This window comes from Wasmannia auropunctata, unplaced genomic scaffold, assembly GCF_000956235.1.
Source record: "Wasmannia auropunctata unplaced genomic scaffold, wasmannia.A_1.0 LD334579.1, whole genome shotgun sequence".
Classification (NCBI taxonomy): Eukaryota; Metazoa; Arthropoda; class Insecta; order Hymenoptera; family Formicidae; genus Wasmannia; species Wasmannia auropunctata.
In genome coordinates, this window is record NW_012028311.1 from 737,995 (window position 1) to 760,624 (window position 22,630).

The window sequence follows — 22,630 nt, forward strand, 5'->3', positions numbered from 1 at the left end:
AGTAATATGTCGTTGATGGAGTTATCGGGATCGGATTGATGATTAGGTATCACGAGTTTGGCCAAAGGGATAGCTCCTTCATACAAATTGGTAAAATTAAATTTTATTGTAATATAAAACAAGTCTCAGTTCATTATCGTTTCGATATATAATGTTTATATGCTGTATAATATGCACAAATAATAATACACTAACTTGATCACTCCCATCGACTTTTTCGCACTCTCTTACGCTCCGGTCCTGAGGAATTGGCAGCTTGATTCTCTGGAGCTGCAGGCTTCGGCGATGGAACGGCTGGCGGTGGCGGCATTATCACGGAAGGTGGAGTGATCGTCTGTTCCCAGGTGTGATCCGACGACGCTCGGAACTACAAGTTCGAGATTATTTTAAAAATATATGTATTTCTGAATTTTTATTTCTTGGCACATCTTATAGAAGCGATTACACGTGTCTCACCTGCGAATTATATTGACTTCGGAAAGCGGCTTTCATAGCGGAGAGTCTGTCGCTACCAGGTCCGTGCCTTTCTAACTTTTTAACTACCTCACTAATATCCTTTGATGCTTGCGACGTTGATCCACTCTAAAATATACAAATATTATTCCAATTGTTCTAGAAAACAAATAACCAGTTACTTTGTGAATTATCGTTGCGATGTATACCGAATTTGATGAATTGGGTCTGCCCCTGAAACCAAGTCCTGCTCCACCGACATTTAAACTTTTTCCTTTTCCACCTTTGAACCTTGATTTTCTAAACCATGCGCTTTGCATAGCCAAATCCATCAAGCTCTTTGGCACTTCCTGATTCGCTCCCTCCAAATTTCGTACCAAATGTCCGGCGAATTCCTTATCTTTTTCTGTCACAAGGGTATACGCCGTGCCTTTTTCACCGGCTCGTCCTGTTCTTCCTATTCTGTGCGTGTGCGTATCGATATCTCGCGATACATCATAATTCACGACAGTCTTGATATGTGGAATGTCCAAACCTCGCGCTGAAATGTTACAAGATAAAAATTTTGCATATTATATGTGTATATATATTTTTTTTCTTTTTCTAACTCTTTAACAGTTTAATTACCAGCTACGTCAGTAGCGACCAAGGTACTGACATCTTTCTTCTTAAAAGCCGTAATCACTTTATTTCTCTCAATCTGATCCATATCACCGTGCAACAGTAATACATCAAACTCTTTCAGTTTGAGATTGTTGGCAAGCTCTTCCGCGTTCAGCTGATGTGGGAGGGGAAAAACATTAGATTACACATCCCTTTCACATTGTACTACAGTTACGGGATGCTTAGTTTTCGCACCTTCTTAGTGACAAAGATCAAAAGACTGCCAGCGCTTAGAAATTCAACCAAGTTTTGTAACAGCCAGTTCCATTTACCACTGGGATTGTTATGGAACATGATAACATGTTGCGTCACATCGGTGTTAGCCTCACCGACATCTCCTTGCACTATCCTAATGGGATCTGTTAAAACGTCCCTAGCGAGCTTCTCTACTTTCTTTTTGAATGTCGCGCTAAATAGCAACGTTTGTCTGTCGGGTCTCACGTGATTGCATATAGATCGTACTTGTGGCTCTATTAAAAATAAATAAATAAATAAGAGATAAATTCGATATATTTTTCTCAGCGTATATATGATCGTGCGTTTGCTCACCAAATCCCATGTCGAACATTCTATCGGCTTCGTCCAGAACTAGAAATGTAACTCTAGCTAAATTCGTTGCTTTCATCTTAACTAGATCGATCATTCTACCGGGGGTAGCGACTACGATCTCCGCGCCGCTTTCCAATGCTTTACTCTGTTCCCATTTACTACCACCTCCGTAGCAGCAACACACTTGAATATTGTAAACCTTCCCAAACTTTTTTGCTTCTTGATAAATCTATAAACAACGTTCACATAAACAACCTTCGAACATTTTCGTATTGCGTAGCAGAGGGAATGAAACTATGATACCTGTTGAGACAATTCTCTCGTTGGCGCCAAAATGAGACCGATCGGGCCATCTCCGGCTTTCAATTCGCGCTGATCCATAATGTGCACTAACATCGGCCAGATAAATGCCGCCGTTTTACCGCTGCCGGTTTTCGCTATACCAATTATATCCCGTCCGCTTAAGGCGGCAGGGACCGCCTGCGCCTGAATAGGCGTGGGCTGCGTGTACTCGTTTTTACGGATAGTCTTAATCAGCGCATCGTCAAACCCGAAATGGCCGAAACTTGTGACCGGATTCGGCGGGGATGGTCCGGATACTTTTATACCCAGAGTCTTTTTCAAGTCGTCAATCTGCTGTTTACTTAAACTTGCGATCTCTTCGTGCACATTGTAAAAGTTTTTCTCGAACGGTTCGTATTCTATTTCGCTGTGATCGATCGGAGGTAGCGGATCGATCTCCTTCTTCTTCGGCGGCGCAATAGGATTGCCATCCTCATCGTATTCGATCTCTTGATCGGACTCTTCTTGTTGCAAACCAGCAGTTGGATTTTCCTCCATATACCTTAGGAACGAGAGAAAAATGGAATTGCACAGCTCGTCACAATTTTACGTCGAATAAGTGATTGGCAATATCCAAGAAATTTATTACCTATAGTAACTTTCCTCGTCGTCCTCTCCGTCAATGTCAGCCCGAAATCCTTTGGATTTTTCTTCCTTACGATTATCACCGCTCTGAGCCGCGCAATCGTTCCGCTTCACTTCCGCATCGATTCCCGCCATAAAAGCATCCAGAGTATCCTCCTCACTATCGCTGTCGTTCTTTGTGGCCGATTTCTTCATCAAGTCGTACGTGGGAGAACCAGGCGCTGGTATATATTCCAACGATGAAGTTGCAGCTTCGTCATCGTCCTCGAAGTATCTAAAGGTTTAAATAAAAATCGTAATGCTCAATACATGGTTTCTCTTTACCACTTTAATATTGTTCGTATATAAATTATACTAACTCTTCTTCGGTCTTGCTGCGCTTCTTCGGCATGCCCCAACAAGCGGACAAGGCGTTTTCCGTAATAGCGTTCATCGTGTGATAGCCCTGCTTGCTCAGGGTGGAGTTTGGTGGAGGTGGAGGTATGTTGGTACCACTTCTTTTCGTTCCAGACATTTGGAAGCCGGTAAAGCCAAAGCCCTTCGGCTTGCTACCACTTCCTCGATGATAGCTCATTGTGTTGGCTTCAACAAAATTAATGCTAATTGAAGCTGATTAATACTTGTCTTCTGTTTATCGCGATTAACACACAGTTATCCAAAGATGTCTGTTTCTTACAGCCGAACTAGTGCGTTTTCCAGCAAGAACACAGTGTAACACAGTGAATCATTTCATTCTCGTTTACATTGACAAACAATAGGGACGAAATGAATCAAAATGTTACACTGTATTCTTGCCTGAAAACGCATTTGTACCCCGATTCTGTAATTTGTAACAACAGTTCGGTATTGTTACATTGTTGTTGCAAAACTTTTCTATTGTCATTAAGGCATCATAGAATCGAAGATATTCGAGTATACTTTCTGTACTTAAGATGAAATACATACGTGTTTGAAATTTAGTGAAAGCGAGAAGGAAAGTTCTAATGCGATCTAGCACAGGAATAAAAAAACAAACCTTAAATACAAATAGCCCGTTCGGTTAAACGGATAATCTTAGTGACGCGACAAGACGCAACATTGACTTTTGTTTTCGTTGCAGAAAGCCAGTTTGTGTGCATGTGCGTACAAGAATTGTTTTGCGTTTCATCTAAAATATTCGATCGATCGCTGCGTAAAATCAATACAGCAACAAACCGAGCCTCTCCGCGAGCGTGTAATTAACGTTCAAAGATCAAAGGTTAGGACGCGAACCCCCGAGAGCAGCACCGTTATCAGCTCGGAGATTTCGACGGAGTTTCCTGTTGCGTTAACCGCAATATAACCGTGGGAATTCTCACCAGGCGATAACTACCTCTGTCGCGCGACAGATTCACGAATCCATTCGCACTTTATTCCACTGCCGAACGATAGGATTTTCTGTCACGCAAAAAAAAATAGTAGTCCACGAAATACATGACGTTGTTACGTCGCTCCCGCAAGTTCTTCGCACTGTCGCTCGTGGCGCCTCCCGTGGCGGTCGCGAATTGACAGTTCGCGGCTTTGCCGCGCGAGGCGCGCCTTGGATAACGCGCGCGCGCGCCACTGCTGGCGTCGTCGAGCGCCGACTGCGCCGACTGTGCGACGTCAGCTCGGTCACCGAGGATGTGTTGTACACTACGTTCGCTCTTTCATTTCTTCCGATGCCTTCGTGGAGGACGTGGGGCTGTATAGCTCCTCTGGTAGCTTCTCGAGCCGATAATATCCGTATAATACGTGCGTAGCACGGGCAGCGCGATCGAAAACGCAAAAGAAAAAAAAAATCCAGAGCGAAAGACACCCTCTAAAGAATTTAGCTTGGCCAGAAAAAAGGGGCGGTGAAGAGGGCGGGCGTTTTGACCTATCGGTGTCGAGTCGTGTGATTTAAAGAAATACGTCGCGGTACACGAATGATGACTGTTCATCCCCCGTGGGCGTGAGGACGTTTACATATATATATATATATATACACAACCAGACGTTATTCGTTATTCTCGAACCAGTTTCCGTACGCGCGCACGGGTGCGTGTATATGTGCGTGTTTGTGTCCTGTGTCGCGATCCGTGGAGGACCAGGATGGATTACGTGCAGATAAAGGATATCCGCGCGGGCCAGAAAAACATCAACGTAGTATTTATCGTTTTGGAGGTTAGCCTCCCTACCATCACCAAAGAGAACCGCGAAGTTCGAACGTTCAAAGTGGCCGACAGCACCGCCTGCATGAACGTCTCCATCTGGGACGAGCCCGGTCAGCTTCTGATGCCGGGCGACATCGTGCGGCTCACCAAGGGCTACGCGTCCGTCTGGCGGCAATGCTTGACTCTGTACTCGGGCAAGAACGGCGACATCCAAAAGATAGGCGAGTTTTGTATGGTGATTAACGAGCAGGTTAACATGAGCGACCCGAATCCCTTGCTGGCGCAGCAGCTGGTCAATCAAAGTGGTTCGGGTCCGCCCCCGGGTAGCAACGTCAACAACAGTATCACTAATAACGGCAACGCTAACAGCATCTCGAGTCAACCGCCGGGAACGGGACGGCAGCCTTTGGTACGTAGATCATTGGGAATGTCCACCTGCGACGATTCCGCCGACAACTCCGGCGCGATACTGCGTGTCGAAAATTTTTGCAATTAATTATTTCGCCTTCAATCGGGTTCTTCTCATTATTCTCACGTCAAATTACGCTCGAGATACGTCGATACTTTTATGTAGTAATTTGCAAGGATGGGGGATGAAGAGCGATTTCTCCATATTGAGTTAAGAACGTTGTTTCGCGTAATGATTTTGTCATTGAATTTTTCAACAAGTAAAGGTATATATTTGAAAATTATTATTTAATGTTTTTAATTGGCGTATATTAAGGATGTGTTGCATATGTTTTTATGACGAAGAAAAAATTATTTGAAAAATTAAGAAACTGACAAAAATCTCGATTTTTTAAATATAAATATTTTAAATATTCAAAGATGATTTATGTATAAAGTTTCATTGTAATGCCGGAGGTTTAAGTAAACGTCCCGCTGACCAGATATGTATCTAAATCCTGACACGTATACAACTTTTTAATCTCAAATGCTTTTTTAATTATAATTTAATTGTAATTTTTTAATATTTTTACAATTAAGTTTTAATATAATAATAATAATAATAATAAAAATATTTGAGATTAAGTATTGTATAGGTATCCGGTCAAATTGGGACGTTTATTTAATTATCTATTCTGCAAAGGGAGTTAAAAAGATTTTTCAAGTCAGCATGTAAAATTTTTGGCCATAGAATTACGTGGTGACATCCATTTGCTGTCAAAGGAAAAATAGATAAATTTCTTCACATTTTGACGAAATGGATGTCTCTACGCGATGTAATTCTACGGCAAAAAAAGTTTAAGATATGTAAATTTTATTATACCGGTTTGGAAGCAAAAATCGGCCACTTTTTAACATACTCTTTTATTTTTGCAGATTAGCCAATTTTATCGTAATAAAACTTTGCATAAATCGTCTTGAACATTTAAAGTATTTACACAAAAAAATTAAGATTTTTTTATTATTTACAATAATTAACAGGCTAAGACGTCCGTCCAGAAAATAGAGAGGCCCAGGTTCAAACCCTGGCTGATTGTGAGGTAATATTTTTCGCAGAAAATTTCTTTACAGCATTTACGTCGCATCGCGGGGAAGGGGAAATTTATTAGCCGGTGAGCGTCAGTATTATTAAATTGAATATCGATCAATTTAATAATACTGATACAATATATATATTGTAAAATTATTAATTTTTTAATAGCAAATAAATTAAATACAAATATGTATAAACAAATAAAGTAGTAAGGCTAATAAAATAAGTTAATAAAAAAGCATTTTGTAAATCAGACGTAATGCATCGTATCGAGTTTAATTAGACATGAAAAGATTGCTTCATTCAAGCTTGAAAATACGTCTCGATATAATGTCGAGTACTTATTGCTAGTGCATTCTAATGAAAAAAAAAAAAACATGTAATCTGTTATAGGCGAGTCAAAGTAACACAACAACCCCCGGTAGTGGATCCGCGCCGAGTTCGACGACCGCAAAGAGCGGAAATGGGGGCGGTGGTGGTGGCAACGGCGGCAACACCACCAGCGGCAGTGGAGGCGGCAGTGGCAGTGGCTCAGGTCTCTCCGGTGGCTCGGTGCGATATTCCTCGTCGGACTCGACGACGAAGTCGGCGCCGACGGCCAAGAGCAACTCGCGCGGACGCGGCGGCTACAGGAATGGCGGTCGCAGCGACCGGAGATAACACACGAGAAGGAAGCGGCTGATTATATGCGTGTAAACGAGAGAACGAACGAATGAACGTGGTGCGCGCGACAGATCTGCGCGATTGTATACGTTATTTTTTTAAATTTTCGTTGCGCGTTTTGTTAAACTAGGGAACTATCTACGTGTCATACATCGGGGATAGCGGTCAATCGTCGCTGGGATATTTTCTGAGAGCGAGTACGCGAAATTTCGTTTGTTTCAGTAATTTATTCGATTACACCATCTCGAGCGATTCTGTCGCTGTGACGTTTTAAATTGTTTTGGCTATTATTCGAAGTCTCGGATCTCTCAAGAATCTTTAAAAAAAGATGCCTCCTTTCCTAGAAACAAAGTGATAATCTTAACAAATGTAAAAATCTTGAAATTTTCGAAAATATTAAAAGCCACGAACGATTAAAAACTTTTCACGAAACAGTGGAAGTACTTTCTATACAGCATGTCGTAAAATATATATTTATAATATATATAAATTTTTTAAATGAAAGTTAGAAAAAAGTATGTTTTTATTAATTTAAAATGTTAAATTCTTTAGAATTTGAATATTGTATTTGACTTTAAAACATTTAAAAAATGTTTTAAAATGTATTAAGATTAAATTTTTCAAGATTTTAATAATCGTTAAGATTGTTACGATTTAATTTTTTTTAAATTTTCACGGAATTCTCACTAATTTTAATATTCGTGAAATGATTCGAGAAGCGTTTGTTGGCCATCACTATTCAGTCAGTAGCTCGATTGCTGTAAATTATTTCTATTTGGAAGCGTCTCGTTTTGAAGGAAATTTGTCGAGAACAAATTTCTTTTTTTTGCTTGTGGCATTCTTTATTGGATACGCAGGGTGACGCTTAATTACATACAACAGAAATAAAGGACAACATTCTATATCTAAAAAATAATAAAATATATATCAATATGTATGACACTACTTCATTCGTCCAAAATTGTTTCGTTAATAACGACTGAATTAATAAATTTTCGAAAAGGAAAAGGTGAATGTACATTGTAATTCTAACAATAAGTTGTTTGATAACGAGTCTAGTCAGCTATTAATTATCTACGTGTCTAGCGGAAAAGTTACTTATCTAAAACAAGTATTTAAAAAAATAAGTATTATACAAAATGCTATTGCAACTATTATTTAGGAAAAATTATCAATTTTTTTTATTGGCTATTATGCATTACTTTAGTGTTTAATAAAGCATATTATGCTTTACTTAATGTATGTGATTAAAAATCACCCTCTGTTATTTATACATATATGTTTTATATGATCTGTCGCGCGAATATTCGTATCCAAATATTTCAAACACTTTGAGTACACCCTGACGATTATCTTGATGATCAGTCATCAAATTTTAAACGAATCAATTATTCATTATGAGCAGTTCATACAATCGGGACCGATAAAAATTATTAGAATACATTATAAGAATAATAAACAAATTGTATGATGAAAATAAAAAACCAATAACTAAATTTGGAAATTTTTTTATCTATTTAGCGATCAATTTGCTTAACGAATTATTGCAAATGTATTATTCGAAATAAGTAAAAATTTTGCTTTTAGATGTGTAAAGTTAAGGTAAGTTGTTTCTTATTTTGATTTATCTTAGAAATATATCTATTAAAATATGTTGCAGTAACACACTGGCAAAAGAATGGAAGAGAAATATTAACAACTGTATTAGATATATTCGTTTTTCGACTGAAAATGTTAAATGAATTCGCGATGGAACTCTTTCGAGCAGAATATATGTCGTGATCTATTTTATATACGCTACCGTATACGAGCCGATGGAATAACGGGATACATTGCTATCTGAGGTAAAATTATGAACAAGATTCAACTTAAAAAATTTGATAATTTTTTTCGCTTTTATTTTTAATCTTACACAAATTTATAAGGATCATATTAAAACTTTATATTAATTGATTAATAATCGACATTTTTTTCTCACTGCAGAGAATAAAATTTTATATTTTAAAAACATTTATTCATACCAAGAAAAATACGTTGTCAGTTTTACCTCTCTGACTCATCAAATGTTTTAGTGTGATTCGTGATAAATCGACATTGTTAAGAACAACTTTAAAATCATTAAGGTCAAGGACAATCGTACAAAGCAAAATCGTCAGAAATCAGTTAGCTTTCGTTCGGTGTGCAAAGAGCAAGGAAGTTTAACATCAAAAGAAACGTGTCATAAAGGTATTTATGCCATCATAAATGTGCCAACATAATCGCACTGAATATTTGAATCGGAATCTTTTAAAAATCGTTGATCATTGTGTCATTATTTCGATCAAATATAATATACTGCAGAACCGAGTTAACAGAAATTAATTATGATACGAACCAGATTATTCATTCGTGAAGTCAATAGTATGGGTTTATCATCGAAAATGCAATGCCGCGCAAAATCGATCAGAGATTCTCCAAAGAAATATAATGAAGTAGATAATATGGATAACAAAGTGCAATACGTGCGGCCGACTGAAGACATTCCTGGTCCAAAAGCATTACCTTTGCTTGGCAATTGGTTCAGATTCATGCCTTACATAGGTAAGAGTTTTATTTCGATGTCCGAGGTAATGAAATCGTTATCGTTAATTGTTGCTATTCAAATTTATAAAATTACAAAATTTAAGTAAGATCGGATGATATGAAATTGCGTAAATAATAAATAATGAGAATTAGATTATAGCTGATAATAGGCGAATACAATCGATGTATAATACAAGTATCGATGCGAATTCAATATGTTCTTCAATCACATAAAAGATCTAGATAAACGATACCAAAAGTGCTATAAAATTATAACACTAGGTTTTGCCTTTGCGATTCAATTTGCCTTTGCAATTACATATTTTTATTTAAGAACATGTAAATTCTTTTGGTTCTGATTAAAAAAACATTTTAAAATTAGAATATAAATAAAATATACATGAATTTAATATCTTTATTTAAAAATTTACCTATTCTATTTATTTTAAAAATTTTTTCTATATATCCTTTATATCAAAAGACTTATCTAATAAATAATCTTAGATCTGTTATGTTATCGTTTATGGAAATGAAAATGTACCGATTTATTTCAATGTACTTTTTTACTCTCGATTGAGCCCCTGTTTACATATGTATAAAAATTGATTATTGGCATAAACAATATACAGGTGAATACCACAATGTGAATGTTCTGACACTAATGCGAATGCTGCGTGATAAGTATGGTAATATTGTCAAACTTGACAGCCTAACAAAGGAACGACCGCGTATCTTTCTATTCTGTCCAGAGTTATGCAAGAATATGTATCAGTTGCAAGGCAAATGGCCAATGCGAATTGCCATGGAGCCCCTGTATTATTATCGCAAGAGCAGAGAAGACATTTATAATGGACAGTACGGTCTTGTATCAAGGTCAGTCGTGACTCGTGAAAAGAGTATAGATAAATTTTTATTATAACACTTATATTCATAATGCATTGATACCGAATAATCTCTATATTTTCCATACTTTTCCTTCTATTTCTTTTTTCTGTTAATATCCCCTATTAAATTGCATGATATCAGGACATAAATTACATACGATGATTATTTTCTTTTGCTAAAAATGAGTCTTTTAGTCAGGGAGAATTATGGCAAGATTTTCGATCAAAAGTCAGTTCGCATATGATGCGACCAGAAAAAGTCAAAACGCATGTCACACAGATCTATGAGGTAACCAGCGAATTCGTGGATAAAATGCGAGCATTGCGAAATCCTAAAACCTTAGAGTTGCCAAATGACTTTTCGAATGAATTATTCAAGTGGAGTTTAGAATGTAAGTATGTGTATGTATTTGCGAGAGAATATTCTTGCAGTAATGCTCTTCGAAAGTAAAACATTAAAAAATGATACAAATATGAGCCACGTAACAATATTGAATTTATAAAACTGAATTTAGAATTTTAGAAAAATAATTACATTATTTTTATATTTTTATATCATTACTGACAATCTGTTATATAATTAACAGCGAAGTGTTCATTCGCGTTGAATTGTCAATTGGGATGCTTAAGGTCTAATCTTGACGTCAATTCGGAACCGCAAATAATGATGAATTGCGTAAAAGAAATGTTCGATCTTATATACCGCCTAGAAAATCTGCCATCTTTATGGAAACTGTACAACACGCGGAATCTTAAAAAGTTGTTCCGTACGTTGGATACAATTCAAGCGTAAGTATCGAAACTTATATTTGATTACATCAAAGAATATTCTTGTAAAATTTTTGCGTTGTTTCTCAGCGAAAATACAATATCGCGCAAGTTCGATTAAAGATTATTCAACGGGTATAATTAATATATGAAATAGGTAATATAGACAATAACTACTGCAATACGTACATGGCCGATCAAGAATATTTTTAGTTCAAAAACATTATACCTTTGATTGGTAATATTTATTTTAAATATGCAAATTCTTAATTATTTTTCATATATATATCGATATACTACTATTCTCGTATTACGAATAATTTGCTGAATTGACTAAATAATTGTTGTTATTAATATGTACTATATACTAATAATATATAATATAACACTATATAAAATATAAATAATATAATATGTATTCTATGCTTTAATTACTTTTTATTTTTAAAATTAAAACTAACAAATTTTATTTCTATTGTCACTTTTCTTTTGCACTTTGCTTGCATTTTATTTTAAATATACATATATCGAAAAATAGTAAACTTCAAAACGTAATTCGTTACTATATAATTATAATTAGTATTATTATAATTTTCATCTATAATTATAATTAGTATTCTTATATTATTATAATTAGTATTCTTCTTCTAAACATTCATATTTCCATTTCTTTATAATTTCTTTCAGAATTTCCTGGAAACATATCGAGTATGCTAAAAAATTTATGAAGACAGCAGATAACACAAATTCAAAAGATAGTTGCTTACTGGAAAATATCTTACGTATCGACAGACAAACGGCCCATGTAATGGCATTGGATACACTAGCTAGTAGCGATACGGTAAATACATGATTTTTAATCCAAATCCGAAAACAATAAAAATGATCTTAATAACCTTGTTTTGTTACATAATCCATAAGTCTTTTATAAATAAAATTATGTTAAATGACTTATCTTGTGACAATACTTTAGCAAATATATTAAAATATAAATACCTAATAAATGATCACAATTTTTTCATGACAATTGTTCTGCGCAATATATATAAATGTGTACAATGTATTTTTTATATATTCGCATATAGATTATATGGAATTATATAGGATTTAAGAAATCTTGCAGTAAGATTAATAGAATTAATAGAATTTAAGAATAAGTAACATTTTTTATAGACTGGAAATGCAGCTGGCGCTTTGCTATACTATATCGCAAATAATTGGGACAAACAGGAAAAATTGCGAGAAGAAGTAATGTCTGTGTTACCCAACAAAACAACGCCTGTTACATATGATATCCTGAAGCGTATATCGTATGTTAAAGCATGTATCAAAGAATCCATGCGATTGTTTCCTATCACCAGTGGTATTCAAAGAACTATGCAGACAGATGTTTCCATAGGAGGATATATGATACCAGAAGGAGTACGTGTTGTTCTCTAGCATTTTTTTAAATTATAGAGTTTCAGATTTATCAATATTTAATTAATGCTGATCGAAAGCGAATTTCATATATTTGTGAAATAACGAAATAAAATTGTATTTTCTCAATAACTCCTTTTCCTTCATCAGTCAGACGTTATGGCTTGTCACTCACTGATATCGATGGATCCCACGTATTTTCCGCAACCAAAGAAGTTTATTCCCGAGAGATGGATGCGGGGTAATCCTGAATTTTTATTATATAAAAAATCGCATCCCTTTGCATACATGCCTTTCGGTTACGGCGTTCGCTCCTGTATTGGACAGAGATTCGCTGAGATGGAGCTCGAGATATTACTCTTAAAAGTTCGTAAAATTTTTATTATTTAATAATTTTTTGTGTGTGAAACAATTTAGTGAATATAAATAGTTCTATTTATTTCTGTTCTCTCGATTTCCTTTTCTCTTTGCCACTTCTAACTCCTTTTGTCTTTTTCTTACGCTTTTTTCTTCTGAAATATTTATTTTATAATATTATACTTTTATTCTCGGCTAAACATTTTTTTAAATAAAATATTTTTTGTACAAAATTTAATACTGTATTTAATACTTTTCCAATATAAATAATAAACTACAAAATCATATTTAAATAAATCATTAATTTTCAAGATAATTCTCGTATATAGATAACCGCGAAAACATTGCTATCATTTTCAAGTTATTATTGTAGCTACATATTTTATATTAAACTGCAGCAAAAGAATATATATATATATATATATATAAATGTATTAATTTTATGTACAGGTCATACGAAATTTCCGAATTGAATGGCATCGTGGACCGCTCGAGCATACAAGTCAAATTATAAACACGATAAAATCACCATTGCAATTGAAGCTCATCGATTTATAAATAATTTCAAATCTTTCGGCGTAATTCAATTACTATATTATTTCGATTTTATGGAATTCATCTGAATCTCGTAACAACGTGCCAAGCAACGTTTTTGTAAAATATTTTAATATAAATTTTACTATGAATATATGTGAAAATTGTGTGTCGATCGTAATTATATACGCGATGTACATGCACACAATTAACGTACATATGTATATACATGGCATTATCGTATGATCGAATTTCTTTTAACTAGAACGTGTTAAATGCAATATTTTTAAGTTTAAATATATTTTTTATGGCATTCTTTACTTGTGTCTTAATATATTTTTACTTCTATGAATTTATTTAAAAGTGTAAATCACGCGTGTTAATTTAGAACATATAATATATTTAATTTACTGGAAGGAGGAAAGGGAATTATAGAGGCTACGGTCCGTTTGATACTGCAAATAATGCTTCGGAGCATTTTTTGATTGATCATTTAGTAGAAATTTTTTCTTCAGATAAGTCAATCAATAATGCTTCAAATCATTAAATTTGTACGAGTAGCATCAAGCGGACCGCACCCAGAGTCAATAGAGAGGCACACCAAGTTACATATGTAACGTACTTGTTACAATTGTAATTTCCCACTCAACAATATAACTATAATATTGTTATATTGTTGAGTGGGAAATTACAACTAAAATTAAGTACGTTATACTATACATATATGTAACTTGGTGTGTTTGGGGGTATCAAACTGCCGATAATAAAACAGTGATAACATGTAAAACGATCATATTTGTTATTTTCGGTACAGCCAAAATATCATTGTTCTTCAATTATTTCCGGATCAGTTGCAAAAATTTATACTTTTGACCGTTTTTAATAAAACGTACTTTATAATTGGTGCCGCGGCCGGTGGAATGATATAGATTACAGCGGGTTACCCGTTGAGAATGCTCATGGCATGTGGCTATGTAGTTCACTGTATACGTTTTGATTACATTAGAGGCGCTAGTGAACGAATCGTTTCTGCGTATACTAACCTAACCTAACCAAATAATTTTTCAGTATTCGCGGTACTGATGCTTTAACGGCTTTATATTATCATTGGAACATGTAGTGTTGTATGCTTTTGTATATACATGTGCATTTTGTGTGTATATCATTTTGAATCATTGCACGAAAATCATTGGATTGAAAACACAAAAATTTACTTTAAGCAACTTTAATCACATATATATATAATAATGGAGCAGGTATTATGAACATATATATACGTAACTATGATTAATATACGCTTTTTTTTTGTATGTGAATCTTTAAAAGTAATCTGTGCATGGTTGAATAAAATTGTACCACTATTAACGCCCAATATGTTGCAGAATGATGTTTTTTATTTGCTAATTATATATTTAAGTCTATAACGTCATATATATATATATATATATATATATATATATATATCGCTATTTATATTTTTCTAATATCATTAAAATATTTGGTTAAGGCGACAGGATAAATTAAATTGCTGTAATTTTTCTGGCAATTGTACTTCTCTTAAAGTTAGAAGTTATAAAAACAATGAATTATGCTGATAAATGATATATTTAGAATATTTAATTATATTTGCTCCTAATTTTTACATCTATGTTTGTAGGACTTGAAAGCTAAAGTTGATCAAGCTTGTCGTACTGCAGAAGAATTTACAAAATTGTATTATGAATATTTAGACAAACGAAGATATGTAAGTAACAATAACATTGTCAAATTGTATTCCTTCTTGATTGCATTATTTTGATATATTAACTTTGTAATATTATTTTAGCTGATTTCAAGAATGTACATGGATACTGCTAATTTAATATGGAATGGAAACGGTGTAACAAGCAAAGACAATATACAGAAATTCTGGACAGATCTACCGACTTCAGAACATGCTATTCATACTCTGGATGCTCAGCCAATTACAGGTTAACTGCTAATAAATGCACTATTTTTAATATAAATTTGTTTTTTTTTTATTATAAAAGTATCAGACAAATAGAAGTTAGTTTATAAATATTAAATATTATTGTACGTTATATTGTATCTTAACTTAAATTTTGATAAAATTTCTCAGTAAATTCTCAATCGTTTCTAAATGAATTCTCTTATTTTAATACTTGTACATGATATTTATGTTTTTATTTCACTAAGCGATATTTATGTCAATAATATGTAATAGCGAAAGTTTACTATTTAAATTTATTCGTTTGTAATATGTTACAGGTCCAGAAGTAGCCAATCAATTAACGTTTCTCGTCAAGGTCGGCGGTCAAGTAAAATACGACGAGAAGTGTTCAAAGCCATTTAATCAAACTTTTTTAATTACGGCTGTGGGCGATAAATGGAAAATTGTGAGCGACTGTTTTCGAGCGCAAGAATTATTAGACAGCGTTACAAGCTAGCTATATTATATTAAATAGATGTATTAACATCATAATAAATTTATTTTACACTGTGATAAAGAGCTTAATATTTTAAAAAATTTTGCTCCTTTAATTGGTATAATGTGATAGCTAACATACATATAAATACATACGTATGCATATAACTTAAAATCAATTATATTTATTTATGTAACAATATAATAACGAAATAGCAATTTAGACAAGTACATATTGCTATTAGAGATAAAATGTACAAATTTATCTGTTAGAATTGACTCGCTATCATTGTTTAAATAAATCTTAAAAAAATGGATGTATGTATGTATCTCTTTTTCGCACGTAACTTGGACGCCTCCTATGCGTGCGTTCCGAAAGTCATTGCGAAGAAGCGTCATTACGGCGTTTTTCGCTGTCTCGGGCGTGTATACGCGCCGCCCGTCGCGCGCTCGTGGATCGCGTGGGACCCTGGGCTGTTGCGGCGGGCACGGCCGCTCCGCGCGCTTGAATCTCCTCGTCGGCGGTGACCACAGCGAGCGCGTGTAGAATGTGACGGTGGCGGTTGCGCGGACGCCGCGGGATTTTTCGGAGTAATCGGAGTTGGCCCCCCCAGTCACAAGTCCTGGCAAGCGGCGATCGCGAGGCGTCGCGTCGTCCGCGTCATCGCGCGAAGAGACGGCGAAGAGAGAGGGAGAGAGTGGGCGGATCGCGTCTCGTCCCGCGAAGTCGATGGTCGGGGTCCCGATCGGTCGCGTCCCGATTTGACGGCGAGGCTCCAGGATGCTGAGGTTCCTGTCGCGACGGAGGGCGCGCGGCGTCAGCGGCCAGACCGCCTCGTCGCAGATCAAGAACCAGAGACTGCCCAGCAATAAGAATATCGTGCAGTGCAGAGTGGTGTTGCTGGACGGCACGGATCTGCCGATAGAGCTGTCGGCAAGTTTTCTCTCTCTCTCTCTCTCTCTTGCTTTTAATTGTCATAGACCCTCCTAGTCCGTGATGCTTTCTCCTGCATTTTTACGTAATCTTCGCGAAGATAACGTAACGTCGTGGAAAACGCGTTCGGACTAGAAGAGTAGTCGCTTTTAGATAAACTTCCGCATACGTTTGTACCGCATTTCGTAACTGCTGGTCCTATTTTGCAGAAAAAAGCATTGGCTAGTGACTTGTACGAACAAGTGTTCTATAGTCTCGATTTGATCGAGAAGGATTACTTCGGCCTCCAATATACGGATAGCAATAACGTCCAACACTGGCTGGATCCAACGAAACCCATCAAGAAGCAAGTCAAAAGTATGCGTCCACCCGTTGTTCTACAAATTCCTTTGAAAGTAAACGGAACGTTAAGTAACTGACTGGTAATCTCTTATTTAGTTGGACCTCCGTACACGCTCAGATTGAAAGTGAAGTTTTACTCTTCGGAACCGAACACGTTGCGGGAGGAGCTGACGCGATATCAGTTCTTCTTGCAATTGAAGCAAGATGTTCTGGAAGGCAAGCTTCACTGTCCTCATCAAGTTGCGGTTCAGTTATCTGCTCTGTCTCTTCAATGTGAGTTCACACTCGAGCAGTATCTTTAATTAAAATTAAGCTACATTCTTATTACAGCTGTTTGACGTGCGGCAAACGATTGCGGCGTGTAATTGAAAGAACGGAAATTCTCATTCTAGCCGAACTAGGAGATTACGATCCCGCTATGCACAGCGCCGCGACTGTGTCGGAATTCCGCTTCGTACCGGGCCAGACGGAGCAGATGGAGCTGGAGATACTGGAGGAGTACACCAAGTGTTCCGGCCTTAGCCCGGCCCAGGCGGAATCCGCGTATCTCAGCAAGGCCAAGTGGCTGGATATGTACGGCGTCGACATGCACATTGTTCTCGGCAAGGACGCCTGCGAGTACTCCCTGGGCCTGACACCGACCGGCATCCTCGTCTTCGAGGGCACGCAGAAGATAGGCCTGTTCTTCTGGCCGAAGATCGGTCGTTTGGACTTCAAGAAGAAGAAGCTGACGCTGGTGGTCGTGGAGGAGGACGACGAGGGCAGGGGCGAGCAGGAGCACACCTTCGTGTTCAGGCTGGTGAACGAGAAGGCCTGCAAGCACTTGTGGAAGTGCGCGGTGGAGCATCACGCCTTCTTCCGTCTGCGCGCGCCGGTCAAGGGCGCCAGCGGCCGCCAGAACTTTTTCCGCATGGGCTCGCGTTTCCGTTACAGCGGCAAAACGGAATTTCAGACGACGCAGCTGAATCGGGCGCGCCGCACCGTGCAGTTCGAGCGACGGCCGAGTCAGAGATACGCACGACGGCAAAGTCACGTTCTTCGCGAAAGGCAGCGTCAACAGCAGCAGGTGGAGCAGCCGCAACCTTCTCCACCTCCAGGTGAGCTTTATAGAATTATACTGTAGTGAACGCAGTCTTTGAAACTTAATACTTCATTATTCCCTTATTTAATTAACTTAAGAATTCAAATTAATTTAATTAATCTCTTATTTTCTTATTTAATTAAGAAAAAATAAAGTATACTGCTTTTTACTAGAGCTGCACTCTAAAAACGCGTATAATATAGACAGAATATTAAACTCCATTTAATCTGAAATGGATTACATTTGAGAATAGTTTGAAAAAGATTTTCATCGAGATATTTTTAAAATATTTTTGACGCAAGAAAAATCACATAAATTTAAAAACTGTTTCTCTGATTTGTTTATCTCACATTTTCATCAAAGATATTTTATCTTATCATATCTTATTAGACATCAAATTTATATCATGTTTCATCGTTAAATGTTTGTTTCGATGTTCATATTAAAAATGTGTTTGAAAAATATATTTTTTCAGCCGACGAAGAACCCTTGCAGCGCCAGCCGAGCGTTAGTCGCTCCAGTACAAAGAGTACTTCGGATTCCTCGAGCGTTCAAGGCACTACGTCATCGCCTTTGGTGGATTCCCTTCTGAAGTCTCTCGCCAAAGATCAACAACCACTGGAGGCGAGAAACCAAACGACGGCCGGCAGTAGCGAGAAAGAGTCGGAGCCTATGAAGACCAGCCTGACGGTTGAAACTATCGCCAATCAAGTGCAGCTAGTGCCGAACAATCAAGTGGGCGGTACGTCGTCGTTACCTCCTCGAACGCCGATTCCGCCGGAGTCCCTAAAGTGTAACATATTGAAGGCGACTCTCGAGCAGGGAAAGAATTCGAATTTGGTCTCCATCACGTCTACAGACAGCACTGGAGTGATCGCGAAGAAGAATCAACACTCGGACGCGGCGACCATCGTTTCCGTGGTGAGCATCGTTAACTCTCATCTGTAGTCTTCTGTATTTTTATAATTTTTTGTTTTGCTGCATCATTTACATTATGCTTCTTTTGTGTACATTTCTCGCGCGAAAATTCTTTTTATATTACATGTAAAAGGATTTTCTTAAAATTTATGGTATTTTTGTCTTAGTGTAACTCAATACTTTTTGTATTTGTATTATGTATTGTCGAGTATCATGTGATAAAGTGTTTGCAAATTTGAGCAGCTTATTAAGCGATAATTTTGTCAAGATTATTCTGTTGCTGTTTGTATTGCTTATATCATTTACTGTGTCTGCTTTATATCGCTAGTTGCCAACCATAATGTGTTTGCTTTCTTGCTTTCTCCAACGAATAGGGTGGTGACAAACTGACCCTCTCTGTGAGCGGAGCGACGACAGCGGTAAATCCTTCTACGGACGACGCTGTTACCGTAACGCATTTTTCGTTGGACAGTTGGGGACAGATCGAACAGAAGACCACGCCGTTAAGCCCGAAAGTGTCGAACCAGTCGCAAAACCCTTTCAATCCCTTCACTAACGACACTAGCGGCAATGACGCGTCTAACACGCCCGAGGCTTCCGAGGAGGAAGCGAAGCCGGAAGACGACAAGAAGAAGAACACCAATCCCTTCATAGACTCGAATCCGTTCTTGGGCATACTCAATCCCTTCAAAGATTTACAACCGGTTACAACGACGGAGAAGAAGGTCGAGGCGGATACAGAAAAAGCCGGAGCGCGAGTCGTTAAAACCGAGGAGATACAAACGACCACTACGACACTTACACACAAGGTCAGTTACATTTTTTTTTACGCTTGCAGTCCAGCGTCTCGTCCATTACATAAACGCCCTGGTTTCACCAAGAATGGAAAACTTACTTTTAGAAACAAGAGACTTATCATTTAGCGCTAAATCGTAAAGAGAAAGTAAAATTTTATTCTAGAAGTAAGTTGGACGTGTGTTGGTGAAAGCGTAATAAAAGAATTTGCTTTGTGTCCCACGTGAAAGTCGTCTCTCTGTGTGTGTGAATATAGTAAAGTATATTAAATTCTTTAAATTTGTAATTTAAACACGTAAACTACTAAGATCATTAATATTCTATACAATTAAATATGATCATTTTTTTTTTAATTATTGGTAATCGAGAAAAATTAGTTCAGAGTAGCGTATTAATTTATTAAACGACCTATTTTGCAGGATGAGAGTCAAGCGGCGTCAGACATTAGTCCCTGGCTGGTAGCGGATCCGTCGCAAAGCCCAGCACCTGATCAAACACCAACTAAGCATACAGTAATCACGAGAAAGACGGTAATTACCACACAGTTGTAAAATATTTATTAAATATTACAAAGGGGAAAGTAATGTCGATGTACAACGCGCGAGAAAGTAGCACCAACGTATGTATATTTACTTTGGTCTTCCTCGGACTGTCTACATCCTTCTTTTTTTTTTATTTACTTTACAAAGTGCGTGATGTTAGTCATGACAATTGCGGCAATTGTGACAATTGAAATTGGACACGTAAAAAACCTATATGCTACAAAAATAGCTTTCGCGAAAGGGTCCTAAGTGTGTACTTAAATACAAAAGCAGAGTACCATTTTGTGGGAAGGCATTGCTTAAGTCACTGGCTTAAGATATCTTTATGTCAGTTAGTAGGGATCGTTTTTATATCGACTAAGAATTTGCATAATGAGGTAAGCTTTCTGTTTATAGCGTCATACGAACATTCCTTAATTATACGATGCATTTACCTTAAGCTTATGTGTTGATAAAACAAGTGTCCTTACAACATGCCAATATGTATTATAAAGTACTTATGCAAGGTCTATTCGTGTTAAACACACGTTTGTTTTTTGCAATTTTACGTTTTTTTTTCTTTCTACTTGCAAAGGATGAATGTACTTTTTGTTTCGCTTTAATTACGAAATGTAAACGGAGTGCAGCTAAAACGAACAGACCTACATATTTCGTGAGGCAACATGTATTCTCGTGTCTAAATATTAAGAGCCTATGCATTTATAAGGTAGCACTTTTGTATTAGCAGCCATTGTGCCTTCGAATTTTTAACGTGCGATGGACGAGTATGCAATTATGCGAATACGTAAAAACGAAACAAAAAAACGTATTCGCTGTGACTGATTAAAAATATAAGTATTACATTCCCGTTATACAATAATATCATATAAATTACATAAATAAATAATCGCTATGTAAGTAGACTTGACTAAAACTTTTTTGAGAATACTTTTGTCGATGAAAAATCATAGATTTGCTATAATTAATCAGATCAACTGGTGACGTTGATTCTATGTACTCTTTTTGAGATTTGTGGATAATGTATTTATGTATTATAATAACGACAATAATTGATAGACAAAATAAAAAATTAATACGCGAATCATCGCCAGTCTTAGGTAGTAAAGCACAACTCGTGCCTCAAACATGCATGCTATAAATATATTCGCGTTTATTATTTCACGCCTATGAAACTATGAAATCGAATTTTTATGTATATATTTATAACAGAGTATATATATATATATATATATATATATATATATATAGCTAACGCAGTTATGAATGAACAATTCGCTGTTCAGACTTTTAATACAAAATATAAGAGGTGAACATTTTCATCTTCTCGGAAGATCAAGTATCGTTTTGGTGTAATTACTGGCGAGGTAGTTCCAGGAGGCCCGGTACTATCCGCGTTTCCCCGAGTGGCTGTTCCGGACTTCCTGCCCACGAAAGCCGCTCATCTATCGAACGGCACCTTCCGCGAAAAAGAAATTAGACGCGCGGTGGTTTCCTGCGAGCGAGCGGGCCACGTTCGCGGAACCTACGTTACCACTATGTGCGCTTTTTCTTCTCTCCTCTTTTTCACGATTATCGTTCAAAGGGCGAACGCAGAAATGTACGCGCACGCACACGTACACGCATGCACCTCGCATCCGAGCCCCTTTCGGGAGGCCGTATCGACCGCTAGGAACGGACAACGGTCTTCTTTTACGTACGAAAGCAATTTTGCAGACCGTTCGTAATTTAGCGCGAGGGCGGCAGGGCGGAGGGTGGACGACGAAGGGACGGACGAGAAGAAGAGGTAGGGAATAGATAGAAGGAGGTATCTGTTGTTGGCGTCGCGAAATAAGCATACGCATTTTTTTCGCGGATCAACGGTAATACCGTGCTACCCGTATCAAGACAAAGATACGTACCAGAATATGTACGCCTTTGCGAGTGCCGACTGAGACTTGGCACAAAGTAGCTATTATGGTTAACCATGAAAAAAATCAATGAAAAACAACACGGCACTGGCAAGGGAAAGGAAGAAGGAAAGAGGGCTTCTGTGAATTCACAGATTTAGATTCAGGCTTTGTCGCTAGCCGCGCAATTAAGTCATGTTTGTAACTGAATTAATTAAGAAACATCTCTGAGCTTCATTTCGAATTCGGATGAAATTTAGTTTTCGGCAAAAATATAGGAAAATGTACACATTTT

General features: G+C 36.9%; 5 protein-coding genes across 12 annotated transcripts; 4 read left to right on the forward strand and 1 right to left on the reverse strand.

Annotated features, from left to right (window-relative positions):
* Window positions 1–83: 83 nt before the first annotated feature.
* LOC105458225 (ATP-dependent RNA helicase DDX42) lies at window positions 84–4,086 on the reverse strand. 5 transcript variants are annotated; one of them, XM_011703372.1, is made up of 10 exons: window positions 3,944–4,086; window positions 2,952–3,174; window positions 2,597–2,866; window positions 1,969–2,509; window positions 1,666–1,894; window positions 1,312–1,586; window positions 1,081–1,231; window positions 663–994; window positions 457–582; window positions 84–367 (listed from the first exon to the last, which is right to left on the reverse strand). In XM_011703372.1, the coding sequence occupies exons 2-10, from the start codon at window positions 3,164–3,166 to the stop codon at window positions 200–202; spliced, it is 2,307 nt and encodes a 768-aa protein (XP_011701674.1). In that variant the 5' UTR covers window positions 3,167–3,174; window positions 3,944–4,086; the 3' UTR covers window positions 84–199. The 5 variants fall into 5 exon arrangements, with proteins under 5 accessions (XP_011701674.1, XP_011701677.1, XP_011701673.1 ...); XM_011703375.1 differs by having other exon boundaries at window positions 2,952–3,191; XM_011703371.1 differs by having other exon boundaries at window positions 3,930–4,086.
* Window positions 4,087–4,205: 119 nt separating this feature from the next.
* LOC105458227 (SOSS complex subunit B homolog) lies at window positions 4,206–8,623 on the forward strand. 2 transcript variants are annotated; one of them, XM_011703381.1, is made up of 3 exons: window positions 4,206–5,154; window positions 6,619–6,917; window positions 8,549–8,623. In XM_011703381.1, the coding sequence occupies exons 1-2, from the start codon at window positions 4,684–4,686 to the stop codon at window positions 6,883–6,885; spliced, it is 738 nt and encodes a 245-aa protein (XP_011701683.1). In that variant the 5' UTR covers window positions 4,206–4,683; the 3' UTR covers window positions 6,886–6,917; window positions 8,549–8,623. The 2 variants fall into 2 exon arrangements, with proteins under 2 accessions (XP_011701683.1, XP_011701682.1); XM_011703380.1 differs by lacking the exon at window positions 8,549–8,623 and having other exon boundaries at window positions 6,619–7,414.
* A 32-nt stretch (window positions 8,624–8,655) lies between these two features.
* Window positions 8,656–13,732, forward strand: LOC105458226 (probable cytochrome P450 12b2, mitochondrial). Of its 3 annotated transcripts, none has more exons than XM_011703377.1 (10): window positions 8,656–8,732; window positions 8,961–9,114; window positions 9,229–9,468; window positions 10,080–10,323; window positions 10,530–10,726; window positions 10,922–11,123; window positions 11,790–11,943; window positions 12,276–12,524; window positions 12,672–12,887; window positions 13,329–13,732. In XM_011703377.1, the coding sequence occupies exons 3-10, from the start codon at window positions 9,252–9,254 to the stop codon at window positions 13,434–13,436; spliced, it is 1,587 nt and encodes a 528-aa protein (XP_011701679.1). In that variant the 5' UTR covers window positions 8,656–8,732; window positions 8,961–9,114; window positions 9,229–9,251; the 3' UTR covers window positions 13,437–13,732. The 3 variants fall into 3 exon arrangements, with proteins under 3 accessions (XP_011701679.1, XP_011701681.1, XP_011701680.1); XM_011703379.1 differs by having other exon boundaries at window positions 9,266–9,468; XM_011703378.1 differs by lacking the exon at window positions 8,656–8,732 and having other exon boundaries at window positions 8,909–9,114.
* Window positions 13,733–14,441: 709 nt separating this feature from the next.
* LOC105458228 (NTF2-related export protein-like) lies at window positions 14,442–16,150 on the forward strand. Its single transcript, XM_011703382.1, has 4 exons — window positions 14,442–14,668; window positions 15,070–15,156; window positions 15,238–15,382; window positions 15,681–16,150. Exons 1-4 carry the CDS (start codon window positions 14,660–14,662, stop codon window positions 15,857–15,859), a joined length of 420 nt encoding a protein of 139 aa, XP_011701684.1. The 5' UTR covers window positions 14,442–14,659; the 3' UTR covers window positions 15,860–16,150.
* Window positions 16,151–16,374: 224 nt separating this feature from the next.
* On the forward strand, window positions 16,375–21,626 carry LOC105458229 (band 4.1-like protein 5). Its single transcript, XM_011703383.1, has 7 exons — window positions 16,375–16,771; window positions 16,981–17,128; window positions 17,210–17,386; window positions 17,506–18,210; window positions 18,670–19,115; window positions 19,487–19,921; window positions 20,327–21,626. Exons 1-7 carry the CDS (start codon window positions 16,619–16,621, stop codon window positions 20,456–20,458), a joined length of 2,196 nt encoding a protein of 731 aa, XP_011701685.1. The 5' UTR covers window positions 16,375–16,618; the 3' UTR covers window positions 20,459–21,626.
* Window positions 21,627–22,630: the final 1,004 nt, after the last annotated feature.

Excerpts from the sequence above, each read along its gene's own strand:
- LOC105458225 (XM_011703372.1), bottom strand. The coding sequence starts at position 3,166 with ATGAGCTATCATCGAGGAAGTGGTAGCAAGCCGAAGGGCTTTGGCTTT. Across the intron at positions 1,895-1,968 it reads CGAGAGAATTGTCTCAACAG|ATTTATCAAGAAGCAAAAAA; the intron begins GTATCATAGTTT and ends CGTTGTTTATAG. Across the intron at positions 583-662 it reads GACCCAATTCATCAAATTCG|AGTGGATCAACGTCGCAAGC; the intron begins GTATACATCGCA and ends TGTATATTTTAG.
- LOC105458227 (XM_011703381.1), top strand. The coding sequence starts at position 4,684 with ATGGATTACGTGCAGATAAAGGATATCCGCGCGGGCCAGAAAAACATC. Across the intron at positions 5,155-6,618 it reads GAACGGGACGGCAGCCTTTG|GCGAGTCAAAGTAACACAAC; the intron begins GTACGTAGATCA and ends AATCTGTTATAG.
- LOC105458226 (XM_011703377.1), top strand. The coding sequence starts at position 9,252 with ATGATACGAACCAGATTATTCATTCGTGAAGTCAATAGTATGGGTTTA. Across the intron at positions 9,469-10,079 it reads CAGATTCATGCCTTACATAG|GTGAATACCACAATGTGAAT; the intron begins GTAAGAGTTTTA and ends AACAATATACAG. Across the intron at positions 10,324-10,529 it reads CAGTACGGTCTTGTATCAAG|TCAGGGAGAATTATGGCAAG; the intron begins GTCAGTCGTGAC and ends TGAGTCTTTTAG.
- LOC105458228 (XM_011703382.1), top strand. Across the intron at positions 15,157-15,237 it reads ATTTAGACAAACGAAGATAT|CTGATTTCAAGAATGTACAT; the intron begins GTAAGTAACAAT and ends ATATTATTTTAG. Across the intron at positions 15,383-15,680 it reads GGATGCTCAGCCAATTACAG|GTCCAGAAGTAGCCAATCAA; the intron begins GTTAACTGCTAA and ends AATATGTTACAG.
- LOC105458229 (XM_011703383.1), top strand. The coding sequence starts at position 16,619 with ATGCTGAGGTTCCTGTCGCGACGGAGGGCGCGCGGCGTCAGCGGCCAG. Across the intron at positions 18,211-18,669 it reads GCAACCTTCTCCACCTCCAG|CCGACGAAGAACCCTTGCAG; the intron begins GTGAGCTTTATA and ends ATATTTTTTCAG. Across the intron at positions 19,922-20,326 it reads CTACGACACTTACACACAAG|GATGAGAGTCAAGCGGCGTC; the intron begins GTCAGTTACATT and ends CCTATTTTGCAG.